This window comes from Chanos chanos, chromosome 13 (genome assembly GCF_902362185.1).
Source record: "Chanos chanos chromosome 13, fChaCha1.1, whole genome shotgun sequence".
NCBI lineage: Eukaryota > Metazoa > Chordata > Actinopteri > Gonorynchiformes > Chanidae > Chanos > Chanos chanos.
In genome coordinates, this window is record NC_044507.1 from 4,193,004 (window position 1) to 4,217,384 (window position 24,381).

A 24,381-nucleotide genomic window follows, 5' to 3' on the forward strand; every position below is an offset into this window, starting at 1 on the left:
TCTGTAATACGCTCAAAATCTCCTCCATTAGTGGCATTAGGATAGGTGTTGCTAACCCACTCTGACCATATACACTTGTACGTGCATGGATTCGGAGATATGGTTGTTGTGCTTCCTGTTGTTGTTGGTGTTGTTGGTGTTGGGGTTTCAGTAGTTGTAGTAGTGGTAGTGGTTGTTGTGGTTGGTGTCTCTGTTGTGGTTGGGCTTACAGTGGATGTTGTTGATGTAGTGGTTGTGGTAGGAGATGTTGTGGTTGGGCTTACAGTGGATGTTGTTGATGTAGTGGTTGTGGTAGGAGATTCTGTGGTTGGGGTTGGGGTTTCTGTTGTTGTTGTCGTAGTGGTGATGGTTGTTGTTGTGGTTGGAGTCTCCGTAGTAGTTGTGGTAGGAGATTCTGTGGTTGTAGTGGTGGTGATGCACGTATTCTCACAGCATAGAACCTGTATTTCATAATTGAAACACTGTGGTACAATCGTTTGATCTTGATTGTTACAAACCAGACCAACGGACACATCGCACTCAACATTTTGACCTGTCTCGTTGTATGGTTCCTTATTGTCTTTCCTCCTGCATTGAATGTTTACAGGGTTCCCGCAAGGAATTTGCCCAGACTCCACAAGATCTGTAATACGCTCAAAATCTCCTCCATTAGTGGCATTAGGATAGGTGTTGCTAACCCACTCTGACCATGTACACTTGTACGTGCATGGATTCGGAGATATGGTTGTTGTGCTTCCTGTTGTTGTTGGTGTTGTTGGTGTTGTAGTTGGGGTTTCAGTAGTTGTAGTAGTGGTAGTGGTTGCTGTGGTTGGTGTCTCTGTTGTGGTTGGGCTTACAGTGGATGTTGTTGATGTAGTGGTTGTGGTAGGAGATGTTGTGGTTGGGCTTACAGTGGATGTTGTTGATGTAGTGGTTGTGGTAGGAGATTCTGTGGTTGTGGTTGGGGTTTCTGTTGTTGTTGTCGTAGTGGTGATGGTTGTTGTTGTGGTTGGAGTCTCCGTAGTAGTTGTGGTAGGAGATTCTGTGGTTGTAGTGGTGGTGATGCACGTATTCTCACAGCATAGAACCTGTATTTCATAATTGAAACACTGTGGTACAATCGTTTGATCTTGATTGTTACAAACCAGACCAACGGACACATCGCACTCAACATTTTGACCTGTCTCGTTGTATGGTTCCTTATTGTCTTTCCTCCTGCATTGAATGTTTACAGGGTTCCCGCAAGGAATTTGCCCAGACTCCACTAGATCTGTAATACGCTCAAAATCTCCTCCAGTAGTGGCATTAGGATAGGTGTTGCTAACCCACTCTGACCATATACACTTGTACGTGCATGGATTCGGAGATATGGTTGTTGTGCTTCCTGTTGTTGTTGGTGTTGTTGGTGTTGGGGTTTCAGTAGTTGTAGTAGTGGTAGTGGTTGTTGTGGTTGTGGTCGGAGATGTTGTGGTTGGGCTTATAGTGGATGTTGTTGATGTAGTAGTTGTGGTAGGAGATGTTGTGGTTGGGCTTACAGTGGATGTTGTTGATGTAGTGGTTGTGGTAGGAGATTCTGTGGTTGTGGTTGGGGTTTCTGTTGTTGTTGTCGTAGTGGTGATGGTTGTTGTTGTGATTGGTGTCTCTGTTGTTGTTGGGCTTACAGTTGATGTTGTAGGTGTAGTGGTTGTGGTTGGAGTTTCTGTTGTTGTTGTAGTGGTGGTGGTAGTTGTTGTGGTTGGTGTCTCTGTTGTTGGGCTTACAGTTGATGTTGTAGGTGTGGTTGGAGTTTCTGTTGTTGTAGTGGTCGTAGTGGTGGTGGTGGTTGTGGTTGTGATTGGGGTTGTGCTTCCTGTTGTTGTTGTGGTTGGTGGTGGTGTTGTTGGAGTTTCTGTTGTTGTCGTAGTGGTGGTGGTAGTTGTTGTGGTTGGTGTCTCTGTTGTTGTTGGGCTTACAGTTGATGTTGTTGATGTAGTAGTGGTCGTTGTTGTTGTTGTAGTGCTGGTGGTTGTTGTGATTGGGGTTGTGCTTCCTGTTGTTGTGGTTGGCGCTGGTGTCTCTGTTGTGGTTGGGCTTACAGTGGATGTTGTTGATGTAGTAGTTGTGGTAGGAGATGTTGTGGTTGGGCTTACAGTGGATGTTGTTGATGTAGTGGTTGTGGTAGGAGATGTTGTGGTTGGGCTTACAGTGGATGTTGTTGATGTAGTGGTTGTGGTAGGAGATTCTGTGGTTGTGGTTGGGGTTTCTGTTGTTGTTGTCGTAGTGGTGATGGTTGTTGTTGCGGTTGGAGTCTCCGTAGTAGTTGTGGTAGGAGATTCTGTGGTTGTAGTGGTGGTGATGCACGTATTCTCACAGCATAGAACCTGTATTTCATAATTGAAACACTGTGGTACAATCGTTTGATCTTGATTGTTACAAACCAGACCAACGGACACATCGCACTCAACATTTTGACCTGTCTCGTTGTATGGTTCCTTATTGTCTTTCCTCCTGCATTGAATGTTTACAGGGTTCCCGCAAGGAATTTGCCCAGACTCCACTAGATCTGTAATACGCTCAAAATCTCCTCCAGTAGTGGCATTAGGATAGGTGTTGCTAACCCACTCTGACCATATACACTTGTACGTGCATGGATTCGGAGATATGGTTGTTGTGCTTCCTGTTGTTGTTGGTGTTGTTGGTGTTGGGGTTTCAGTAGTTGTAGTAGTGGTAGTGGTTGTTGTGGTTGGTGTCTCTGTTGTGGTTGGGCTTACAGTGGATGTTGTTGATGTAGTGGTTGTGGTAGGAGATGTTGTGGTTGGGCTTACAGTGGATGTTGTTGATGTAGTGGTTGTGGTAGGAGATTCTGTGGTTGTGGTTGGGGTTTCTGTTGTTGTTGTCGTAGTGGTGATGGTTGTTGTTGTGGTTGGAGTCTCCGTAGTAGTTGTGGTAGGAGATTCTGTGGTTGTAGTGGTGGTGATGCACGTATTCTCACAGCATAGAACCTGTATTTCATAATTGAAACACTGTGGTACAATCGTTTGATCTTGATTGTTACAAACCAGACCAACGGACACATCGCACTCAACATTTTGACCTGTCTCGTTGTATGGTTCCTTATTGTCTTTCCTCCTGCATTGAATGTTTACAGGGTTCCCGCAAGGAATTTGCCCAGACTCCACTAGATCTGTAATACGCTCAAAATCTCCTCCAGTAGTGGCATTAGGATAGGTGTTGCTAACCCACTCTGACCATATACACTTGTACGTGCATGGATTCGGAGATATGGTTGTTGTGCTTCCTGTTGTTGTTGGTGTTGTTGGTGTTGGGGTTTCAGTAGTTGTAGTAGTGGTAGTGGTTGTTGTGGTTGGTGTCTCTGTTGTGGTTGGGCTTACAGTGGATGTTGTTGATGTAGTGGTTGTGGTAGGAGATCTTGTGGTTGGGCTTACAGTGGATGTTGTTGATGTAGTGGTTGTGGTAGGAGATTCTGTGGTTGTGGTTGGGGTTTCTGTTGTTGTTGTCGTAGTGGTGATGGTTGTTGTTGTGATTGGTGTCTCTGTTGTTGTTGGGCTTACAGTTGATGTTGTAGGTGTAGTGGTTGTGGTTGGAGTTTCTGTTGTTGTTGTAGTGGTGGTGGTAGTTGTTGTGGTTGGTGTCTCTGTTGTTGGGCTTACAGTTGATGTTGTAGGTGTGGTTGGAGTTTCTGTTGTTGTAGTGGTCGTAGTGGTGGTGGTGGTTGTGGTTGTGATTGGGGTTGTGCTTCCTGTTGTTGTTGTGGTTGGTGGTGGTGTTGTTGGAGTTTCTGTTGTTGTCGTAGTGGTGGTGGTAGTTGTTGTGGTTGGTGTCTCTGTTGTTGTTGGGCTTACAGTTGATGTTGTTGATGTAGTAGTGGTCGTTGTTGTTGTTGTAGTGCTGGTGGTTGTTGTGATTGGGGTTGTGCTTCCTGTTGTTGTGGTTGGCGCTGGTGTCTCTGTTGTTGTTGGGCTTACAGTGGATGTTGTTGATGTAGTGGTTGTGGTAGGAGATGTTGTGGTTGGGCTTACAGTGGATGTTGTTGATGTAGTGGTTGTGGTAGGAGATGTTGTGGTTGGGCTTACAGTGGATGTTGTTGATGTAGTGGTTGTGGTAGGAGATTCTGTGGTTGTGGTTGGGGTTTCTGTTGTTGTTGTCGTAGTGGTGATGGTTGTTGTTGCGGTTGGAGTCTCCGTAGTAGTTGTGGTAGGAGATTCTGTGGTTGTAGTGGTGGTGATGCACGTATTCTCACAGCATAGAACCTGTATTTCATAATTGAAACACTGTGGTACAATCGTTTGATCTTGATTGTTACAAACCAGACCAACGGACACATCGCACTCAACATTTTGACCTGTCTCGTTGTATGGTTCCTTATTGTCTTTCCTCCTGCATTGAATGTTTACAGGGTTCCCGCAAGGAATTTGCCCAGACTCCACTAGATCTGTAATACGCTCAAAATCTCCTCCATTAGTGGCATTAGGATAGGTGTTGCTAACCCACTCTGACCATATACACTTGTACGTGCATGGATTCGGAGATATGGTTGTTGTGCTTCCTGTTGTTGTTGGTGTTGTAGTTGGGGTTTCAGTAGTTGTAGTAGTGGTAGTGGTTGTTGTGGTTGGTGTCTCTGTTGTGGTTGGGCTTACAGTGGATGTTGTTGATGTAGTGGTTGTGGTAGGAGATGTTGTGGTTGGGCTTACAGTGGATGTTGTTGATGTAGTGGTTGTGGTAGGAGATTCTGTGGTTGTGGTTGGGGTTTCTGTTGTTGTTGTCGTAGTGGTGATGGTTGTTGTTGTGGTTGGAGTCTCCGTAGTAGTTGTGGTAGGAGATTCTGTGGTTGTAGTGGTGGTGATGCACGTATTCTCACAGCATAGAACCTGTATTTCATAATTGAAACACTGTGGTACAATCGTTTGATCTTGATTGTTACAAACCAGACCAACGGACACATCGCACTCAACATTTTGACCTGTCTCGTTGTATGGTTCCTTATTGTCTTTCCTCCTGCATTGAATGTTTACAGGGTTCCCGCAAGGAATTTGCCCAGACTCCACTAGATCTGTAATACGCTCAAAATCTCCTCCAGTAGTGGCATTAGGATAGGTGTTGCTAACCCACTCTGACCATATACACTTGTACGTGCATGGATTCGGAGATATGGTTGTTGTGCTTCCTGTTGTTGTTGGTGTTGTTGGTGTTGGGGTTTCAGTAGTTGTAGTAGTGGTAGTGGTTGTTGTGGTTGGTGTCTCTGTTGTGGTTGGGCTTACAGTGGATGTTGTTGATGTAGTGGTTGTGGTAGGAGATGTTGTGGTTGGGCTTACAGTGGATGTTGTTGATGTAGTGGTTGTGGTAGGAGATTCTGTGGTTGTGGTTGGGGTTTCTGTTGTTGTTGTCGTAGTGGTGATGGTTGTTGTTGTGGTTGGAGTCTCCGTAGTAGTTGTGGTAGGAGATTCTGTGGTTGTAGTGGTGGTGATGCACGTATTCTCACAGCATAGAACCTGTATTTCATAATTGAAACACTGTGGTACAATCGTTTGATCTTGATTGTTACAAACCAGACCAACGGACACATCGCACTCAACATTTTGACCTGTCTCGTTGTATGGTTCCTTATTGTCTTTCCTCCTGCATTGAATGTTTACAGGGTTCCCGCAAGGAATTTGCCCAGACTCCACAAGATCTGTAATACGCTCAAAATCTCCTCCAGTAGTGGCATTAGGATAGGTGTTGCTAACCCACTCTGACCATATACACTTGTACGTGCATGGATTCGGAGATATGGTTGTTGTGCTTCCTGTTGTTGTTGGTGTTGTTGGTGTTGGGGTTTCAGTAGTTGTAGTAGTGGTAGTGGTTGTTGTGGTTGTGGTCGGAGATGTTGTGGTTGGGCTTATAGTGGATGTTGTTGATGTAGTAGTTGTGGTAGGAGATGTTGTGGTTGGGCTTACAGTGGATGTTGTTGATGTAGTGGTTGTGGTAGGAGATTCTGTGGTTGTGGTTGGGGTTTCTGTTGTTGTTGTCGTAGTGGTGATGGTTGTTGTTGTGATTGGTGTCTCTGTTGTTGTTGGGCTTACAGTTGATGTTGTAGGTGTAGTGGTTGTGGTTGGAGTTTCTGTTGTTGTTGTAGTGGTGGTGGTAGTTGTTGTGGTTGGTGTCTCTGTTGTTGGGCTTACAGTTGATGTTGTAGGTGTGGTTGGAGTTTCTGTTGTTGTAGTGGTCGTAGTGGTGGTGGTGGTTGTGGTTGTGATTGGGGTTGTGCTTCCTGTTGTTGTTGTGGTTGGTGGTGGTGTTGTTGGAGTTTCTGTTGTTGTCGTAGTGGTGGCGGTAGTTGTTGTGGTTGGTGTCTCTGTTGTTGTTGGGCTTACAGTTGATGTTGTTGATGTAGTAGTGGTCGTTGTTGTTGTTGTAGTGCTGGTGGTTGTTGTGATTGGGGTTGTGCTTCCTGTTGTTGTGGTTGGCGCTGGTGTCTCTGTTGTTGTTGGGCTTACAGTGGATGTTGTTGATGTAGTGGTTGTGGTAGGAGATGTTGTGGTTGGGCTTACAGTGGATGTTGTTGATGTAGTGGTTGTGGTAGGAGATGTTGTGGTTGGGCTTACAGTGGATGTTGTTGATGTAGTGGTTGTGGTAGGAGATTCTGTGGTTGTGGTTGGGGTTTCTGTTGTTGTTGTCGTAGTGGTGATGGTTGTTGTGGTTGGTGTCTCTGTTGTTGTCGGGCTAACAGTGGATGTTGTTGATGTAGTAGTTGTGGTAGGAGATTCTGTGGTTGTCGTGGTGGTGATGCACGTATTCTCACAGCATAGAACCTGTATTTCATAATTGAAACACTGTGGTACAATCGTTTGATCTTGATTGTTACAAACCAGACCAACGGACACATCGCACTCAACATTTTGACCTGTCTCGTTGTATGGTTCCTTATTGTCTTTCCTCCTGCATTGAATGTTTACAGGGTTCCCGCAAGGAATTTGCCCAGACTCCACTAGATCTGTAATACGCTCAAAATCTCCTCCAGTAGTGGCATTAGGATAGGTGTTGCTAACCCACTCTGACCATATACACTTGTACGTGCATGGATTCGGAGATATGGTTGTTGTGCTTCCTGTTGTTGTTGGTGTTGTTGGTGTTGGGGTTTCAGTAGTTGTAGTAGTGGTAGTGGTTGTTGTGGTTGGTGTCTCTGTTGTGGTTGGGCTTACAGTGGATGTTGTTGATGTAGTGGTTGTGGTAGGAGATGTTGTGGTTGGGCTTACAGTGGATGTTGTTGATGTAGTGGTTGTGGTAGGAGATTCTGTGGTTGTGGTTGGGGTTTCTGTTGTTGTTGTCGTAGTGGTGATGGTTGTTGTTGTGGTTGGAGTCTCCGTAGTAGTTGTGGTAGGAGATTCTGTGGTTGTAGTGGTGGTGATGCACGTATTCTCACAGCATAGAACCTGTATTTCATAATTGAAACACTGTGGTACAATCGTTTGATCTTGATTGTTACAAACCAGACCAACGGACACATCGCACTCAACATTTTGACCTGTCTCGTTGTATGGTTCCTTATTGTCTTTCCTCCTGCATTGAATGTTTACAGGGTTCCCGCAAGGAATTTGCCCAGACTCCACTAGATCTGTAATACGCTCAAAATCTCCTCCAGTAGTGGCATTAGGATAGGTGTTGCTAACCCACTCTGACCATATACACTTGTACGTGCATGGATTCGGAGATATGGTTGTTGTGCTTCCTGTTGTTGTTGGTGTTGTTGGTGTTGGGGTTTCAGTAGTTGTAGTAGTGGTAGTGGTTGTTGTGGTTGGTGTCTCTGTTGTGGTTGGGCTTACAGTGGATGTTGTTGATGTAGTGGTTGTGGTAGGAGATGTTGTGGTTGGGCTTACAGTGGATGTTGTTGATGTAGTGGTTGTGGTAGGAGATTCTGTGGTTGTGGTTGGGGTTTCTGTTGTTGTTGTCGTAGTGGTGATGGTTGTTGTTGTGATTGGTGTCTCTGTTGTTGTTGGGCTTACAGTTGATGTTGTAGGTGTAGTGGTTGTGGTTGGAGTTTCTGTTGTTGTTGTAGTGGTGGTGGTAGTTGTTGTGGTTGGTGTCTCTGTTGTTGGGCTTACAGTTGATGTTGTAGGTGTGGTTGGAGTTTCTGTTGTTGTAGTGGTCGTAGTGGTGGTGGTGGTTGTGGTTGTGATTGGGGTTGTGCTTCCTGTTGTTGTTGTGGTTGGTGGTGGTGTTGTTGGAGTTTCTGTTGTTGTCGTAGTGGTGGTGGTAGTTGTTGTGGTTGGTGTCTCTGTTGTTGTTGGGCTTACAGTTGATGTTGTTGATGTAGTAGTGGTCGTTGTTGTTGTTGTAGTGCTGGTGGTTGTTGTGATTGGGGTTGTGCTTCCTGTTGTTGTGGTTGGCGCTGGCGTCTCTGTTGTTGTTGGGCTTACAGTGGATGTTGTTGATGTAGTGGTTGAGGTAGGAGATTCTGTGGTCGGGGTTGGGGTTTCTGTTGTTGTTGTCGTAGTGGTGATGGTTGTTGTTGTGGTTGGTGTCTCCGTAGTAGTTGTGGTAGGAGATTCTGTGGTTGTAGTGGTGGTGATGCACGTATTCTCACAGCATAGAACCTGTATTTCATAATTGAAACACTGTGGTACAATCGTTTGATCTTGATTCTTACAAACCAGACCAACGGACACATCGCACTCAACATTTTGACCCGTCTCGTTGTATGGTGTCTTATTGTCTTTCCTCCTGCATTGAATGTTTACAGGGTTCCCGCAAGGAATTTGCCCAGACTCCACTAGATCTGTAATACGCTCAAAATCTCCTCCATTAGTGGCATTAGGATAGGTGTTGCTAACCCACTCTGACCATATGCACTTGTACGTGCATGGATTCGGAGATATGGTTGTTGTGCTTCCTGTTGTTGTTGTTGTTGTTGGTGTTGTAGTTGAGGTTTCAGTAGTTGTAGTAGTGGTAGTGGTTGTTGTGGTTGGGGTTTCTGTTGTTGTTGTCGTAGTGGGGATGGTTGTTGTGGTTGGTGTCTCTGTTGTTGTCGGGCTAACAGTGGATGTTGTTGATGTAGTAGTTGTGGTAGGAGATTCTGTGGTTGTAGTAGTGGTGGTGGTTGTGGTTGTTGTAGTGGTTGTTGTCGTCGGCGTCGTTGTAGTTGTTGGGGTTGTTGTAGGTGGTGGTGTGGGACAGGCTGAAAGTATTTTATTGATGAGCATATGATTAATTCGTGGCTCTTTAACTCGATGTACACTGAGCTAAATCACTTTAACAGAGTAAATCACAAGGGTTGTTATATTCTGATGTTGTCTTTTTTTTTTTTTTTTTTTTTTTGAAGTTGGTCACTTGGTAGTGTTTAGCTAACTACAGCAATTAATGCATGAATCAATTTTACATAGGTTTAAATACTTTTTTACCTTTTTATGCTGCTTGTCCACATTGTAAAAGTGGACATATACATCCTGTTTTATAGTGGTAGATATCAACATGAGCTGTTTGATTTAAACCTTAAGTGTTACAAATAGATTCTAATTAAATGAACATGCTTGCAGTGTGAAAAATATCAGAACATGTATGAATTCAAAATTATACCTTGCATGTGGTAATATTTACGGTAATATTCTGATTTTATTAAAATCGGTAATATTCTGATTTTATTAAAATCAGAATAGGGTAATCCATATATTGAGTAATGCTGACCTTCAACACATGTTAAATTCCTTTCATCTAGATAAGGCTTTTCAGGAGGGCACACCGGAAAGCATCCTACAAAGATACAAATACGGGCAAATACACCCACAGAGAAGGATTAATGAGCAAAAAAAGTTGTTAGAAACCTTTGCCACAAGCAATTTTTTCCCCTGGATTTCATAACAAAATGCAGAAGCATTGTTTTATTCCATAATTCTTTGAAAGATGTTCCATGTAAATTACTAAACTTTCTGAGTAATGACCACACGTGGTTTGACCACTTAAATTCTCTTTCAGAAAATGTGAGCAGCCCAAAATAATTTCAGAATGAAGCAAAGAGATGTTTAGCATTTGCAGTGCTTACCTTCCACATGTGGGATCAGACTGTTGCATTGTCCGGTGGGGTTTGCACAGGTTTTTAAGCATTTAGGTCCACAGGCTTTGTAGTGCCATTCGCATTCACCGGGTGGATTATAGTAGTCACAGAACAGAGCTGTCCAAAAATAATTACAACAGTACTTTAACACACAAACATCACTTAACAAAAATTATACTTTAATATACTATGGCCATGTAATGATGCTCTGTAGTAAGGCTGCTTGTTCGTAGGTGCCCTGTGAACAAAAATAACTTGGCAACACCTTCCTTAAAGGGATTTTTAATGATCTCTTTTGACATCAGCAAATGAGTCCTCATTTTAGTAGTTTCCTAAAAGTCCTTAATTTTCTAGTGTATGGCTATCCAATGACAGAAACTATGCAGCAAAATGAAAGCTTCTGAAATTTCAGCCTGATCTTCAGAGTCAATCGGATCTTTTAGTCTGAGACCTTCAGAATAACTATAATAGGCTCATATCTGTTAATAACCTGTAAAGTACCAGCCAAAGTAATTTTATAAGCAAGAAAGTTGTGTGGAGCTTCCAGCTTAAGACTTACGGCAGATCTTAGGGGTTCTCCAAGAAATACAGACTCCCTTATCACTGCAGGCTGCAGCGTAGGCAGCTACAGCAGAGCAGAAACATTCACAGTCTCCACCCGTGTCACACGCACATGTGTCTCTAACACAGGCATCGTAATATGGACCATGGTCCACCTGTTGGAGATAGAGATGATGTGGTGAACTCCATTTGACACAAGGTCAACTTCTTTTGACACTGTGTAGGAATATACAGGTGCATGTACACCCTTTTTATACCCCTGTATAAAGCACCCATATATGTAATGGATGAATGTTTAGCTCTAAATATAAGCAAAGGTGAAAGTCTAACAAGACAGGGAGGAGTTTTCCTGAGTCAGAGCATAAAGATGACACATATGCTGTTTGGCACAAACCAGTTTGTGGCAGGTGCTGAACACTGAGCTCTTGAGGATGCTGCACTGTCTGGTGGCCCAGGAATGCCTGTGAGGTCTAGAGCTGCAGGGGTCGCCCAGGCTGACGGCTTTGGGGCAACTGGCGGAGGTGCTCCAACTGTTCCCAAAATCCAGTGTGTCCACCACACACTCCCCACTTCGTGTGACAAAGTCATTTCTTGCATTTCCATCATAGTTGCCACACAGTCCACACAATTTGTTCTGAAAAAAAGGCAAGTTAAAAAGACAGCTGATCTAATAATACCTCAGTGAACATTGTTCAAAAGCTCTGAGTCCATCTATAATTATGATCAAACTTTTTAGAAATACTCCCCTTGACACATTTTTTTTTGTTTGCAGATTTTCCTCCTACCTTGAATGTGGATGTAAGTTTGACCCTCAGGCTTGTCTTCTTGTCCCACATGAGAATCAGCCCATTTTCTGACTCAATCACCAGATATATGCCAAGAACATGGACCTTGTAGGGAATCTTTTCACTGTTTTCATGCTTGAATACTTTGATGTCTTCATCTGATAAAACAATCTCTTCTCCCTGAGTATCAAAAGAGAAGACATCACAAGTTCATAAATACAACCCTTAATAAAGGAATGTGTATAACAACCAGAAAATCAGTCTATCTATCTATCTATCTATCTATCTATCTATCTATCTATCTATCTATCTATCTATCTATCTATCTATCTATCTATCTATCTATCTTTCTATCTATCTATCTATCTTTCTATCTATCCAACAAACCATATATTACTGCAAACCTGGGCTGTGATTATTTGAGATGGTTCTGAGCTTGGAAGTTAAGACAAAATGACAATGCCACAGCATAAATGATGAAAATCAGTGATTACATTAAACTAATTAATGAACTACAGCTTGGCTGAACAAATGTGAATCAAGTACCATATTATCTCATTGACAGTATATCCATTTAAGCAAATATGAATGTATTTAATCACTTGGTCTGGGACAACTAATATGCTTCTTTTTGTGAGTGACTAGACTGGAAAGGTATCCTCACCCCAAGGAACAGCTTAATGGCCTTGGAACAGGTAGTACCAGTCGTTCCGCAGGGAATGTTCTCTGTGATGATGCGGAAAGAGCCGTCCATGCTTCCATTGCAGAAATCCTGAAGGAATTAATTAGGTTTAACGTGTTTACATATATCTGTATATTTAGATATTTCTATATCTTTTTGCTGAGCACTCATGGCAAGGCCCACATATACATGAGGAAATAGTTCCTGCAGGCGGTGCAGGAAAATTAAGTTCAAGTAAACCCATCAAGTTTCTGTTGCACAGAAATTCTTAGACAAAGAAGCGTGATGTTTCATTTCATGCTCTAGCCTTTTTGCAAAATTGTAAACTCTCCTTGGCATGCAACAAATACAGGGATTTTAGTGATTTGTTACGAAGCAGGATGAGGATGTAGGATCAACAGTAAATATAAGATCATGATGTTTATCGAGTCAGTCATAAGTTTTGACACAATCTTTCATATTGTCTAACAGGCATTGAGGCAGCCTCTGTGTATGCAGATATTTTGGTGAGGTCTTTGTAGAAAAGACAATTTTAAATCAGACCAGCCTGGTTATATATTAAAAGAGCAGAAAGGAATTAAGGGTCAAAAACAATATGTAAATGTACCGTCTTTTATTGCTTTGCCAAACACATTCCTGCACTGCATTGGCTAAGCAGTAAAAAACAATGACAATGGAATCAAATAACGACTCTGTGTTTGTTGGAAAACACCTCATACAGACATACCTGTGAGAGGGTGTATTCACAGTCTCCATTGAAAAAGTATCTCTGTCCATCAAAAGTGATATAGTGGCCATCACCGTAAATGGTACATGTTTCTGGACACTCATAATCTGTGCATTCCCATTTCCTGTTTCTGCAAGTACTAGCAGAATCAACAGAAAACATTAAGCAATTTTAGTAAAACGTTTAGTAAGAACATTAGCTGTGCCCTGCTGTTCAATTAGTGAGGATGCAGTAAACTAGTCTACTTCATGCTCTCAGTTTAAATTGTGTAACAGATAGAGTACTCACCAGGTGTTGCAGTCCACTGTCGCAACGTGTCCATGGTTGTACAAGTTTCCGTTATGGACACAGGGACAGAACTCCTCTTCCACACACCCTCCTTTCCCATTAGAGAGCAGGCCATCTGGACATGCACACCCAGAGACACACTCCAAATTGTCCTGCAGCACAGAGTCAAAAACAAACATGTTTAATGAATATTAGTTCTCAACAAGTCTTATGGAAGGTTTATCTGGAACACCTTTGTATTTATCAACAGTTGCTCCAAAAAACCAAAATTCCAGTCATTCATTCATCCATCCATCCATCCATCCTTCCAACATCCCTCCTGGCCGACATTACATATATGACTTACACAGTCAGTTATGTTCATGGTCTGGCAGCTCCTCTGGCACTCTATGCCTTTGCCTCCAGGTCCTGAGTTTGAGCAGTTGATGTAAACCATGGGAGGACTGCAAACTAAATGTACATACACACACACAAAATCGATCAGTGAGTGTTCCATACATCTTGGAAATATTTTATTCACAATGTGAGAGAATGTTACCATGATGATCTAATTATGTAAATACAGGAGTTTACACCTTCTTTAAGAGCAAAGGCACGTGCAAACAAGTAAAAGAAACAACATATACAAAATACAGACATCAGTGGAGTGACATTAAAAATGGTTTTTATACTGACTTTTGGGCTGTCCTCCACTGCAATGCAGATTTCCATTACGACATATGCTTGAGAGATAGAGAGAGAGAGAGAGAGAGAGCGAGAGAGAGAGAGAGAGAGAGAGAGAGAGAGAGACGTTTAGAGTTGGACAGAAGAATAGTAACCCTTTGGGACACAACTAGCTCACAGTCTTGTAGAAATTATGGGGAAAGCCATTTCAAGTGACTGCCATCAGTTAAAAATGTTTCAGTAGAGAACCATTTATTCAGGTCTCATGTAAATCCTTGCAATCATTTCTTTCAGCCAAAAGAAAGGTCAGAATAAACAAAACTAATCTCAAAGTGTATTAAGTTGCACCATCAAAAAGGACCCCCGTTACAACAATAACAAGAACAAGAGCAAGAAAAAGAACAACAACAACAACAACAAACACACACACATGGATTCATTTCATAGAGCCTTCTTACCATTTGGCTCCATCGGGTCTTGTGAGATGATTGTTTGCCTGCACGTAGTTGTTGTTGTAGTCATAGTAACAGGGACACTCTGGGGCAGTCACACATTTATCCTCATGGTTGAGATAAGTTCCTGGTTCACAGCCACAGCCATCCACAGGCAGGTGCTGCACCTGGCAGGTGTAGTCTTTCATACTTAGAGACTGACATGTCCGGTTACAGCTGATCATGTTGTAGGAATACACCATGTTATTGGGACACTTGCTAGATGCATCTAAACAGACAAACACAAAAATGAAAACAAAACAAAACGAAATGAAACAAAACAAAACAAAACAAACAAACAAAGAAAAGAAAAACAGAAAGAAAAAATGAAAAGTGACATTTCAACCAAGAATTTGCTCATTAATGCTTTACTTGTAAAACTTAATGCTAGTTTCTCCACAAAAAAATTGTAATGGAGTTATTAAATATTTGCATTTTTTGGTGATTCCAAAATTTGTGAATGTGTTTTTTGATACTTAAATACTTAAGTTATTGAAACACTTAAGTGTTATAAATTAAAGTGACAGTGAACCAGTGCTGGAGATTTTTTACTAAATTTCTTTCTGTTTGTCTTTGTAAAAAACAGAAATGTTACATATATATATTCCATGTGTTTTAGCAGTGAGGTCTCTGTGTTGTGAGTGGGATCTTACCACAGATGGAGTTTCTCCAGTTCTGAAGCAGCACACCTTTAGCAGCACAGGCCTGGACGTAACTGGACAGAGCCGCACACAGGCACTTGTCACGGTTCTCACAGTTACAGGTGTCATACACACATCTCTGGAGAACAGAAGAATATACAACATGAAAACAGCTATGCAGATTTTACACTGTTTAGACCTGCACAACTGTGTATAGGCTTTCCTGAGACAAATGTAAAAAGAAAATGAAAAGCCCCCAACACATCCTACACAGTGACATTTCTTCCACAGTTATCCACTCTATTGGACAATTCAAAATGAAAGTTTAGCACTGAAATAAGATAATTATATACAATACTGATTATGTCTGTTGTATTTTTTATGTACATAAATGTTAAGTATTACCTTTTCATATTCTGCTGGGCTGACTGCAGTGTGACATGATGAAAAAAGCCCATTTTTCTCTGTTAGCACTGAACAAGATTCCTTGGCATACGCCCCTAGAAAACAAAATAAAGGTGCATGTTGACTTGAGTGAGCTTGACTTAGTTCTGTTTCAATTATATCAATAAGAGCCACAAGGAACTGCAGTAAGAAAAAAGGTGGGGAGACTACATTTCTTGTGACCATCAGATGGACAGTGAGACACTATCCTGTCAAGGCACTGATCTATAATCAGCACAACGAACTGCTAACAGCTGGTGTACGCTCATAGTACTAACCAAGGGAATTTTCTCAAAGCCTTGTGTGATGTCATCCACTCAACCATTGTGGAACACAGCTCCCCACAGGTTTTTGTTGCAATATCTACAGATTTGAACAACCTCTCACTGCATCCAAATTGGTTGCCTTCAAACAGTATATTAGGTGTCCATCAAGGGACAGTAAGTCTATGGACCTGCTGTCTGGCAATGTGAAAGAGGCCTTCAGCCCCACTGCCCTCCCCCAAAGAGGAAGATCAGACCACCACCTAGTACATCATGTCCCCTGTGTATACACCCTCAGTGCAGCAGGAACCAGTGGCTATTAGGAGCTGTGGGGAGATGGTCACAGGCATCTGTGGAGGCACTAAGGAACTGCAACAAGCAGAGGGATTCACAGAGGTGGGGCAAACTCATCAGGAAAGCTAGCTCTGTCATTGGGCTCTGCTTGGACTGGCTGGAGAAAGTGGTGGAAGAACGGTGGGTGACCAATTTAAGGGTGAACGTCAGTAATGCTGACCACCCCACTCCACTCCACAGTGACCAAGCTACACCACTCCAGTAAAACACTGCTGCCATTGAAAAGTGTACGGAGGAAAGATGCATGACTTATTTTCTTCCCATGGCGATTAGACGTTTCAACAGCAAAATAAGAAAATAAGGACACACTACTTATTCATTACTGTATAACAAAGTCTTCTTTTCTTTTGAACTATCCCCAACTCCCAAACTCCCCAACATGTGCTGACTGTTATGCTGAGTGTAATATTGCACAGTGTATGTGGTACTGACGATGGCATGAATTGGGCTGTATTTTGTGTATTGTATAGAGTACGCTGCATGGTATTTATTATATGGTGTATGTTTATGGTTTGTTTTCATTTATTTGCTCTTCTCTCCATCTCCACCTGCTCATGCTGCAGATGCATGAAGTCCTTATCTTATCTTATCTTATCTTATCACAAACAAGCATCGGATTTGACATCGGATTACCACAGCTAAATGTCCAGTGGCGTATCGTGAAAAGTAAGAGAGCACGTGAGTAGATCTGTAGCGTACCGTTCTCAATGTTCAAACTGCAGGGATCCAGCTGTGTTTGTACCACATTAGAACAGGTGTCTAAGGTTTTCCACGCGTTGGCAAAAGTCACAGCCGTGCCCTCAGTTATGCCCGACTCTGTTTTAAAGTCGTCCACTTCAGCATCGTTAAAGTTGCCACACAGACCTGGAATGGATTCGTGAGTTAGTTACACATCACTATCAGTACCCAGTATATGGCACAGTAGTAAAACAAAAATAAACCGAACAACGAAAAAAACTAAAAATATTTCAGCACAATCAGTGTATTATTACTGCATCATTCTGCACTTTCTCTGCATGTTCATAAAAGTAGAAACGGTAGAAAAGTTGATACTGGTTTGTACTTCGCTGGGGATGTATGTTAATCTTTGTGTGAAATATCTGTAAACTACAAAAAAATTTCACTATGTCATGCTAAGGCATTGACTGATGATGGGAAAAAAATGCACCGATGGAGTACCTGTTCGTTTATAACTATGTGTGCACATTTTATTCTCTACACGCACCATCTGACACTGCTGAGAGTGAAACTTTAAGTAGAAACAGTATTTTAGCACCATCACCCAGGGCCAGCACTACAGGTAGTGCAAGGGATACAGACACACCCACTTTCACCATTTGACATTGCTGACAGGATAATGTGACTCATCTGCCTCTACTCATACAGCTATAACTTTTAAAACTTTAGTGCCACCTGTTGGCAACCTTGCACAAATTTCAACATTAAATTCTTCAGGGTTGGTGAGATAATTGTTTTTCTTTCTCTCTCTTGGTGGAGACATGTGTTTTTTAACACTTGTTGTGGTTTTTCTAGATTGTTTCTGACCCATATAGTCTGTGGTTCATGTATGTTTGCCATTAAAGTGACATAAAATCAAAAATATATTTTTGTTAATGACAACTTAATGAATTTCAGCTCTGGAGGCTCTCCATGTCACTGTAAGCTTTCAGTCCTAAATCAAGACAGACCTGTGACAGACAACGTTTGTCTAGGCATTATGGGTGTAACGCACCGCTCAGCTGGCCTTTGCTCTTGTGACTGGCCACTATGTACACCTGCATGATCGGATCCAGCTGGACCTCCAGACGGAGACTCGGGGTGTTGACTACTATGAAGAACGTGGAGGGTTTGAAGATGGTGACGTAATCTGTGAGGACAGTAAAATCAAGAGGAGTTTTGTGAGGAGCAGAACTAAAACACACAAAACCCTCTGCCATATAGGACTGTGCTCATAAGAGGCCAACAGACAAGAGGTGAGAAGTTAAACACTGACTTAAGACCAGACCAGCTGCGTTTAAACAGATCCACAGATGCTTGTCTACCAGTTGCATATGATAAAATGAAAGATGAATTCAGAGTGATCAGTCGGTTCATTTCTACAGCGCCTAGGTTTATGATCTACACAGATGACAAGTCAACAGTCCTTGGACTGGATGGCCTACCTCGAAGAAACGGAATTTTTGTGGGTGAGCCATTAACCTCAATCCCGGTGTCAGAGACCTTAATCTGTGCACAATAGATAAAAGGTGAAAAATGCAAAGAGTAAAACTATTTAATAAGCCAAACACACACACACACACACACACACTCACACACACACACACACACACACACACACACACACACACACACACAGGAGTGTCACATTGTTTAAACACTCTCTTAAAGATTTTTTTTAAAAACAGGGAGAAATTAAATAGTAACATTTACCGTGTTTTGGTTCACAGTCATTTTCACAGTTTTAAAACACGTTTTAGTGGCAGTTTGTCCACATTTCCCAATCTCTCCCTCTACTCTTGCACCAGTGTCTGCATCCTGTAAAAATAACACAGGGCAGGAGGTACGACACAGTTACACAAAAACAATTCCCATAAAGAAGAGAGATAGCAAGTTGTTCTGTTTGAGTAACGAACTGGTATCTGACACATTCTCGGCTGTTCTGTGATCCATCACGAATAGTTTTCTATTTTGAAAAGGTATTTTAATGGGAGTTCTAAGGAGACTGACCTGAGCAAAAACATAGGTGCAGTCTCCATGGAAGGTGTATTCTTTGCCATCAAAAGTGGTGAAATGAGCTCCGCCCACAACAGAGCAGATTCCAGGGCAATCCAAAGCTATGCAGCTCCAGCGTGCTCCTTGACACACACTGACAAACAATACAGATTGGATTCATTAAAAAGTAGCAACCACACGTTTGTATGACTGTGTGTGTGTGTGTGTGTGTGATTTTCTGTGTGTGTGTGTATGTGTGTGTGTGTGTGCGTGTGTGTGTGTGTGTATGTGTGTGTGTATGTGTGTGTGTGTGTGTGCGTGTGTGTGTGTGTGTGTGTGTGTGTGTGTGTGCGCGCGCGTGTGTGTGTGTGTGTGTGCGTGTGTGTGCGTGTGTGTGTGTGTGCGTGCGTGCGTGTGTGTGTGTGTATGTGTTTGTGTGTGTGATTTTCTGTGTGTGTGTGTATGTGTGTGTGTGTGTGCGTGTGTGTATGTGTGTGTGTGTGTGTGCGTGTGTGTGTGTGTGTGTGTGTGTGTGTGCGCGTGTGTGTGTGTGTGTGTGTGTATGTGTGTATGTGTGTTCGTGTGTGTGTGTATGTGTGTGCGTGTGTGTGCGTGTGTGTGTGTGTGTGCGTGTGTGTGTGTGAAGTCTGAGATGGTGCTTTAAGTGATACTTTTACAGATTGTGTTTTGTTAAAAACTGTCAGATGATTCTGAGGTCTTTACCATTTTTGGCAGTTAGCTGTAAAAGACTCTCCGGCCTGATAGGTTTTGTTATTGTGGACACATGGACACTCGTCCACTGGAATACATCCAGTCTGTTTGATGTCGTCAAACACAGTACCTATGAAGACAGAGACCATTAAGAGTATTTGAGTACATGATAATAAACAATCATTTTCATATAACTGTGTATAATGTGTTTGACTCATTTAAACTATCAGCAAAACCACCAAGCTTGTGACTTTAATCTAAAATTAAACTTGGTTGAGCACTTGAAAAGGTGCCCTTAGAAACAACAATAGAGGAAGTAATTATTTTAAGTAATGTTTAACAATGGAGGTAGTAATATTATAAAACAATGGAGGAAGCAGTTATTTAAGTAATATTAAACAATGGAGGAAGTGATTGCTAGATTATGTGGTGGAATTCTCCAGGATACATCCTGCTGGAAAAAACCCTTGCTTTTTTTCTTTTTCTTTTTTTTGTGTCATTTGCTAATAACATTTCCTCCTTATTTATAAGACAATGAGTGGTTACCATGGGGACAGAAGCAGCCATCAGTGCAATGCTCTTCACACACTTTTGGGTCTGGGTTGGAACACGTATCCTCACACGGCATCCCACACTCAGCATACTCCTTGTTCATTGGGCATTGCTTCTCTGTCCAACAAAAAACCACATAAAACAGCAAATACCTATTTAGTACAGTGCAAAAACAACCTTGTACTGTAAGCATGTTTTGAATGTTAATTTTGTTTGACAGTGGCAGGTTTAGAAAAGATTTACAAAAGAAGACTTTTAGAATGAGGGCTAGATAATAATACAGCCAAGTAACAAAGTCATCTCCCGCCCAAAGATACGTACTGCAGAAAGACTCCGACCTCCATGTCTGTGGGGTGCCATATGCATGCACACACTGGCGGGAGAACTCAGTCACCGTGTTACACAGACATGCCTCCTGGCTCCCCTTGCACTGACACTTGTCTCTCAGACACGCCTCCACAAACGGCTCCATGGGCAGCAGATCCTGACAGTTACTGAACGCTGACCTCGCAAACAGCGCCTCACACTCCCGAGTCTGTGAAAGGAGCAGACAGGGTTTGTAGATATGGCTGCACTGTAGAAGTAGTGTTAAGTAGTGGCTGTGGTGGGTTGCAGTGAGGTAGGCTAGGTATGGCCCCGTGGTGGTTCCTACCTGATTTTGACATTCTGTGTGAGTCTCCAGCTCCAAGCTCTCACAGTTCTCAGACAGCTTATGCTTGTAGGCGTACTCGGCAGGTTTAAGTCTCTCCCCTTAAGGGAACACATGCAAGTCAAAATCTGCACACAACTCATCAAGGTTGGTAATATTTCTGTGTCTACAGTCGTTCACAACCCACATAAAATATTCTCTCTTTCTCTTAGAGAGAGAGAGAGATAGAGAGACTGAGAGAGAGATTGTGATTGTTTACCATTTTCAATGAACTCATTGTAAACTGAGATGCCGTTGAAATCTCCACACAAACCGCACGTCTGGTTTTTGAACTTTGTGGGAAGCTCAATCTATGGACCACAGTTGTTACAGAAACATAAAATTTATCGGTTATTAATTATATTGACAACATAGTAAATATACTGAACGGTTTATCAATTAGAGATTATCCTTAGAAAGTTATCGGACATGCCCATGACGTGACTGCTAGTTTGTGGTACCATATTTTTCAACCATTTCAGCCATTCTTGTGACTTATTCTCATTTTATTATATAGTTATGTTCTAAGCCACAAACAGGGATGTCTTTCTGCTTGTGCGATGGAGGTCATGCGTAGTATTTCCACACAGATATTGGAGGTGTCTGAGGGTTTTTTTTTTCAATGCTCAGAACTGTTAAAAGCCTTATTATTCCATTAAAAGCCTTATTATGTACTGATCATGTCTTTGAGTCAGGTCTGATGGAAGTGCTGCTTATGGTACAATCATGGTTTTAATAGGAGGGCTCAAGTTGTCTTACCAAGAGAGCGTCATCCTGATTCCAGAAGATCACTGGCCCTGATCCCTGTTTGTCTGATATCTTGATATAAGAAAAACTGTCCACAATTCGAATTCCGTTTTGGCTGTAAGGCAGAGTCACTCTGTGTGCAAAGGACAGACATGAACCGGTTTAAATCCCATTTTTATTGCTAATATAAGATAATATATTCAGTGTATACCTGGTGTATTCAGTCTCTACCTGTTTCTGTTATATCCTCATATCTCTGGCTGTTTTTCAAATGAGGACTGACCATGACATTACAATTCATGTGTAGATGGGACAGACACAGTGAATTTTGACTTGTTAAAATGATTTGAGACACCTGATATGAAGCAATAAAGCCGACAGCACCAACACCCTTTATTTGCCACTTTTGAGGTGCTGCATGCTGCACATTCATCTTTAGCCAGGGTCTTAAGACCTACACAGGAGGAAAACCTAACCCTTTATCAGTTAGCAAATTCTAAATATCCCCTAAATACCTCAAACAAAAACTTCAATCACTTTATCTACATATCTGGACAAGCATGGCTATTATGGAGAAAAGTTCGTGAATATGTCCTTAGATCACTTCGGTACCACTGAAACTAAAGGCTGTTTATGTCTATTTTACAATGGGGCCACTGGTCACAACTTTTCGTCCAATCACAATTTTCTCTACAGCATCAGAACACTCACTTAGTGTTGTCCACTATAATGGAGCCATTGTGGAGTATGATGACGGTTCCCATCAAGCTCATGGTGACGGTGTCGATCTTAGGGACACCATCCACATAGCTCCTCTGCATGTGGACTACAAATTCTTCATGGCTGGAATCACAGAGCCGTGTAAGCACGTAGTTACAGGTGGATGGATGCTGGAAGTAATCTCCATCAAACGTCTTAAAGTGGAAGTTTCCCCATGTACTGCAGATCTGACCATTATGTGCTTGGGGTGGAGCTAGAGATGGAATGGGAACATTATTAAATGATTATAATATTATATGACATGCACAATGCATTGTTTACTGCTAATATTAGAGTGTAAGACTAAATCAGTGTTCATTTGTAAATGCCTTAGATGTTTACCTGCATCCAGTGATAGTTGGTTCTCATACAATGGTGACCAGAAAGTAACTGAGGGATGCAGAGAAAAGAGAAAGACATTTCAGATGTTGGCAAAAATAATATGGGATATCTCACTAAATTTAAGTTCAAAACAGAGAACTCTCAGAACTCTCAAGATTGTGTCTTAAATACCATATTATTCTTTTTCTTAATTACTTTATCAGAGGTCTAATCAATGTAATCAATCTGACATGTTGGGGGGCTAACATGTTGGGGGCAGCGGTGGCCTAAAGGATAGAGAAACGGGCTTGGGACCAAAAGGTCGCCGGTTCGATCCCCTGGACTGGAAAAATGTGGGTGGGGAACCAAGGTACCTAATCCCCAAGTGCTCCCTGTGGAGCTGTGTGGCTGCCTACTGCTCCAGGGGTGTGTGTGTGTGTGTGTGTGTGTGTGTGTGTGTGTGTGTGTGTGTGAGTTCACTACTTAGATGGGTTAAATTGCAGAGGCTGAATTTCCCACTGGGATTAATGAAGTATCTAAAGTTAAATTAAAAGTTCCCTTAATCAAATAACAATAAATTGTTACAATCTTGCTCCATTACCACTAAAGCATAAAAAATACAAACCTGTTTGTGATGATGGCAGTCCAATTAGAAATACAGCCAAAATTAGCATCCATAAAGGAGTCATCTCGTTGGTCTCCATGGTGACCAGGCTGATGTTGAATGTGGTGTAGACTCTTTCTCAGTGTTCTGTTCACACCTGGCTCTGGCTTTATATACAGTCAGTGGTCAGGGTGATAAAAGGGTGGAGTACGTTACTTAAGCAGGAAAGGGTTGCAGTTGATGGATGTTTGACTTTCTGTATAAAAAAAAAAAAAAAAAAAACCCACATGTATCATTTTTCATACTTAAAAATGTCTTCATACCTGTCGTTTTACTCCTTTACTCCTCCATCATAGCATCAATGCAATGACACTGGAAATGATGTGATACCCACAGATTTGCCCCTTACACATTTAACAATTTAGTGATGCCCCCCCCCCCCCCCTAAATATTTGTTATCTGTGGCATTTGATTCTATTCATTAGATCTCACACTGGGGGAGTTCTCACTTGTTGCCATGACTGCTATGCCAGTCAAAGACAGTACTGTGAGCAGACCATAATCTTGTGAAAGATGAAGAAAAACCCACTTGTACCGTTAACTATACCTCAACCCTATTACCATGTGATTTCAATTACAAAACAATACGTCAGTAATTTACCTGCTATTGTTCCTCCATTTAACTTTTATTTGTCATCAAAATTGTGATGATCTTCCCAAGAATTTTAGAAAAAAAATTCTAGATGTAAAAGATCCCTTCCTAAAAACGATTCAGAAGCTTTGAGTAACTGAACAGAGTCAGGGCCAAATTAAACAAAAATGGAAAAACAATATGGACAAGCCCCAAATCAAATAAAGTAATGAAAATATATTTGACTGTGTCTCTGTACGACTGTCTGACCCTATATGCCACGTTTCTTTGAAGAACACACAGTACAACAATGACAATTCATGTCATTTGTCAAGACAGTGCTCAATCATGAAAAATGATTGTATACTCAACTCAAAAGGAATACACAGATGAACACAGAACAAACAGTTTTAATTTTTTGTATTTGAAAATGTTCCAAAATGGAAAACAAACCAAACCAAACCAAAGCAAAGCTGAACAAAACAAAACTAAACTAACTAATTAACTAACTAAATGAGTAAATAAATAAATGATAAAATCATCTGGTAATTAGTTACTTAAATGTGGCATCACGAGTTTCATGTCTACGGTTTAGGCTGACCAGTTTTTTCCATGAATATTCCACAAATTGTTGAGCTACATGAAGAATTTCCTTGACAATTCAGAACCCACCTACCCCCCTAAGCCTAACCCCCCTTCCTTAAAAAAAAAACCAAAAAAAAACCTTGTCTTATCTATGTTTGTCTAAGAA

General features: G+C 41.8%; 2 protein-coding genes and 1 pseudogene across 2 annotated transcripts; all 3 read right to left on the reverse strand.

Moving 5' to 3' along the window:
* Positions 1 to 17: 17 nt before the first annotated feature.
* On the reverse strand, positions 18 to 2,310 carry LOC115826620 (mucin-2-like; annotated as a pseudogene).
* A 377-nt stretch (positions 2,311 to 2,687) lies between these two features.
* LOC115826621 (mucin-2-like) lies at positions 2,688 to 4,315 on the reverse strand (the record flags this gene model as incomplete). The annotated part of the gene is made up of 3 exons (XM_030790499.1): positions 4,309 to 4,315; positions 3,241 to 4,183; positions 2,688 to 2,931 (listed from the first exon to the last, which is right to left on the reverse strand). Coding segments are annotated over exons 1-3 (1,194 nt in total), but the record flags the coding sequence as incomplete, so codon positions are not given.
* Positions 4,316 to 4,787: 472 nt separating this feature from the next.
* LOC115826624 (mucin-2-like) lies at positions 4,788 to 23,518 on the reverse strand (the record flags this gene model as incomplete). The annotated part of the gene is made up of 28 exons (XM_030790501.1): positions 23,509 to 23,518; positions 22,027 to 22,288; positions 21,328 to 21,448; positions 20,789 to 20,879; positions 20,533 to 20,630; positions 20,202 to 20,415; positions 19,875 to 19,997; positions 19,341 to 19,458; positions 18,633 to 18,771; positions 18,336 to 18,440; positions 18,068 to 18,131; positions 17,638 to 17,772; positions 16,605 to 16,769; positions 15,250 to 15,344; positions 14,824 to 14,983; positions 14,171 to 14,432; positions 13,396 to 13,492; positions 13,050 to 13,201; positions 12,762 to 12,900; positions 12,017 to 12,124; positions 11,353 to 11,532; positions 10,962 to 11,201; positions 10,566 to 10,722; positions 9,995 to 10,123; positions 9,640 to 9,705; positions 5,613 to 5,710; positions 5,292 to 5,390; positions 4,788 to 5,216 (listed from the first exon to the last, which is right to left on the reverse strand). Coding segments are annotated over exons 1-28 (4,056 nt in total), but the record flags the coding sequence as incomplete, so codon positions are not given.
* Positions 23,519 to 24,381: the final 863 nt, after the last annotated feature.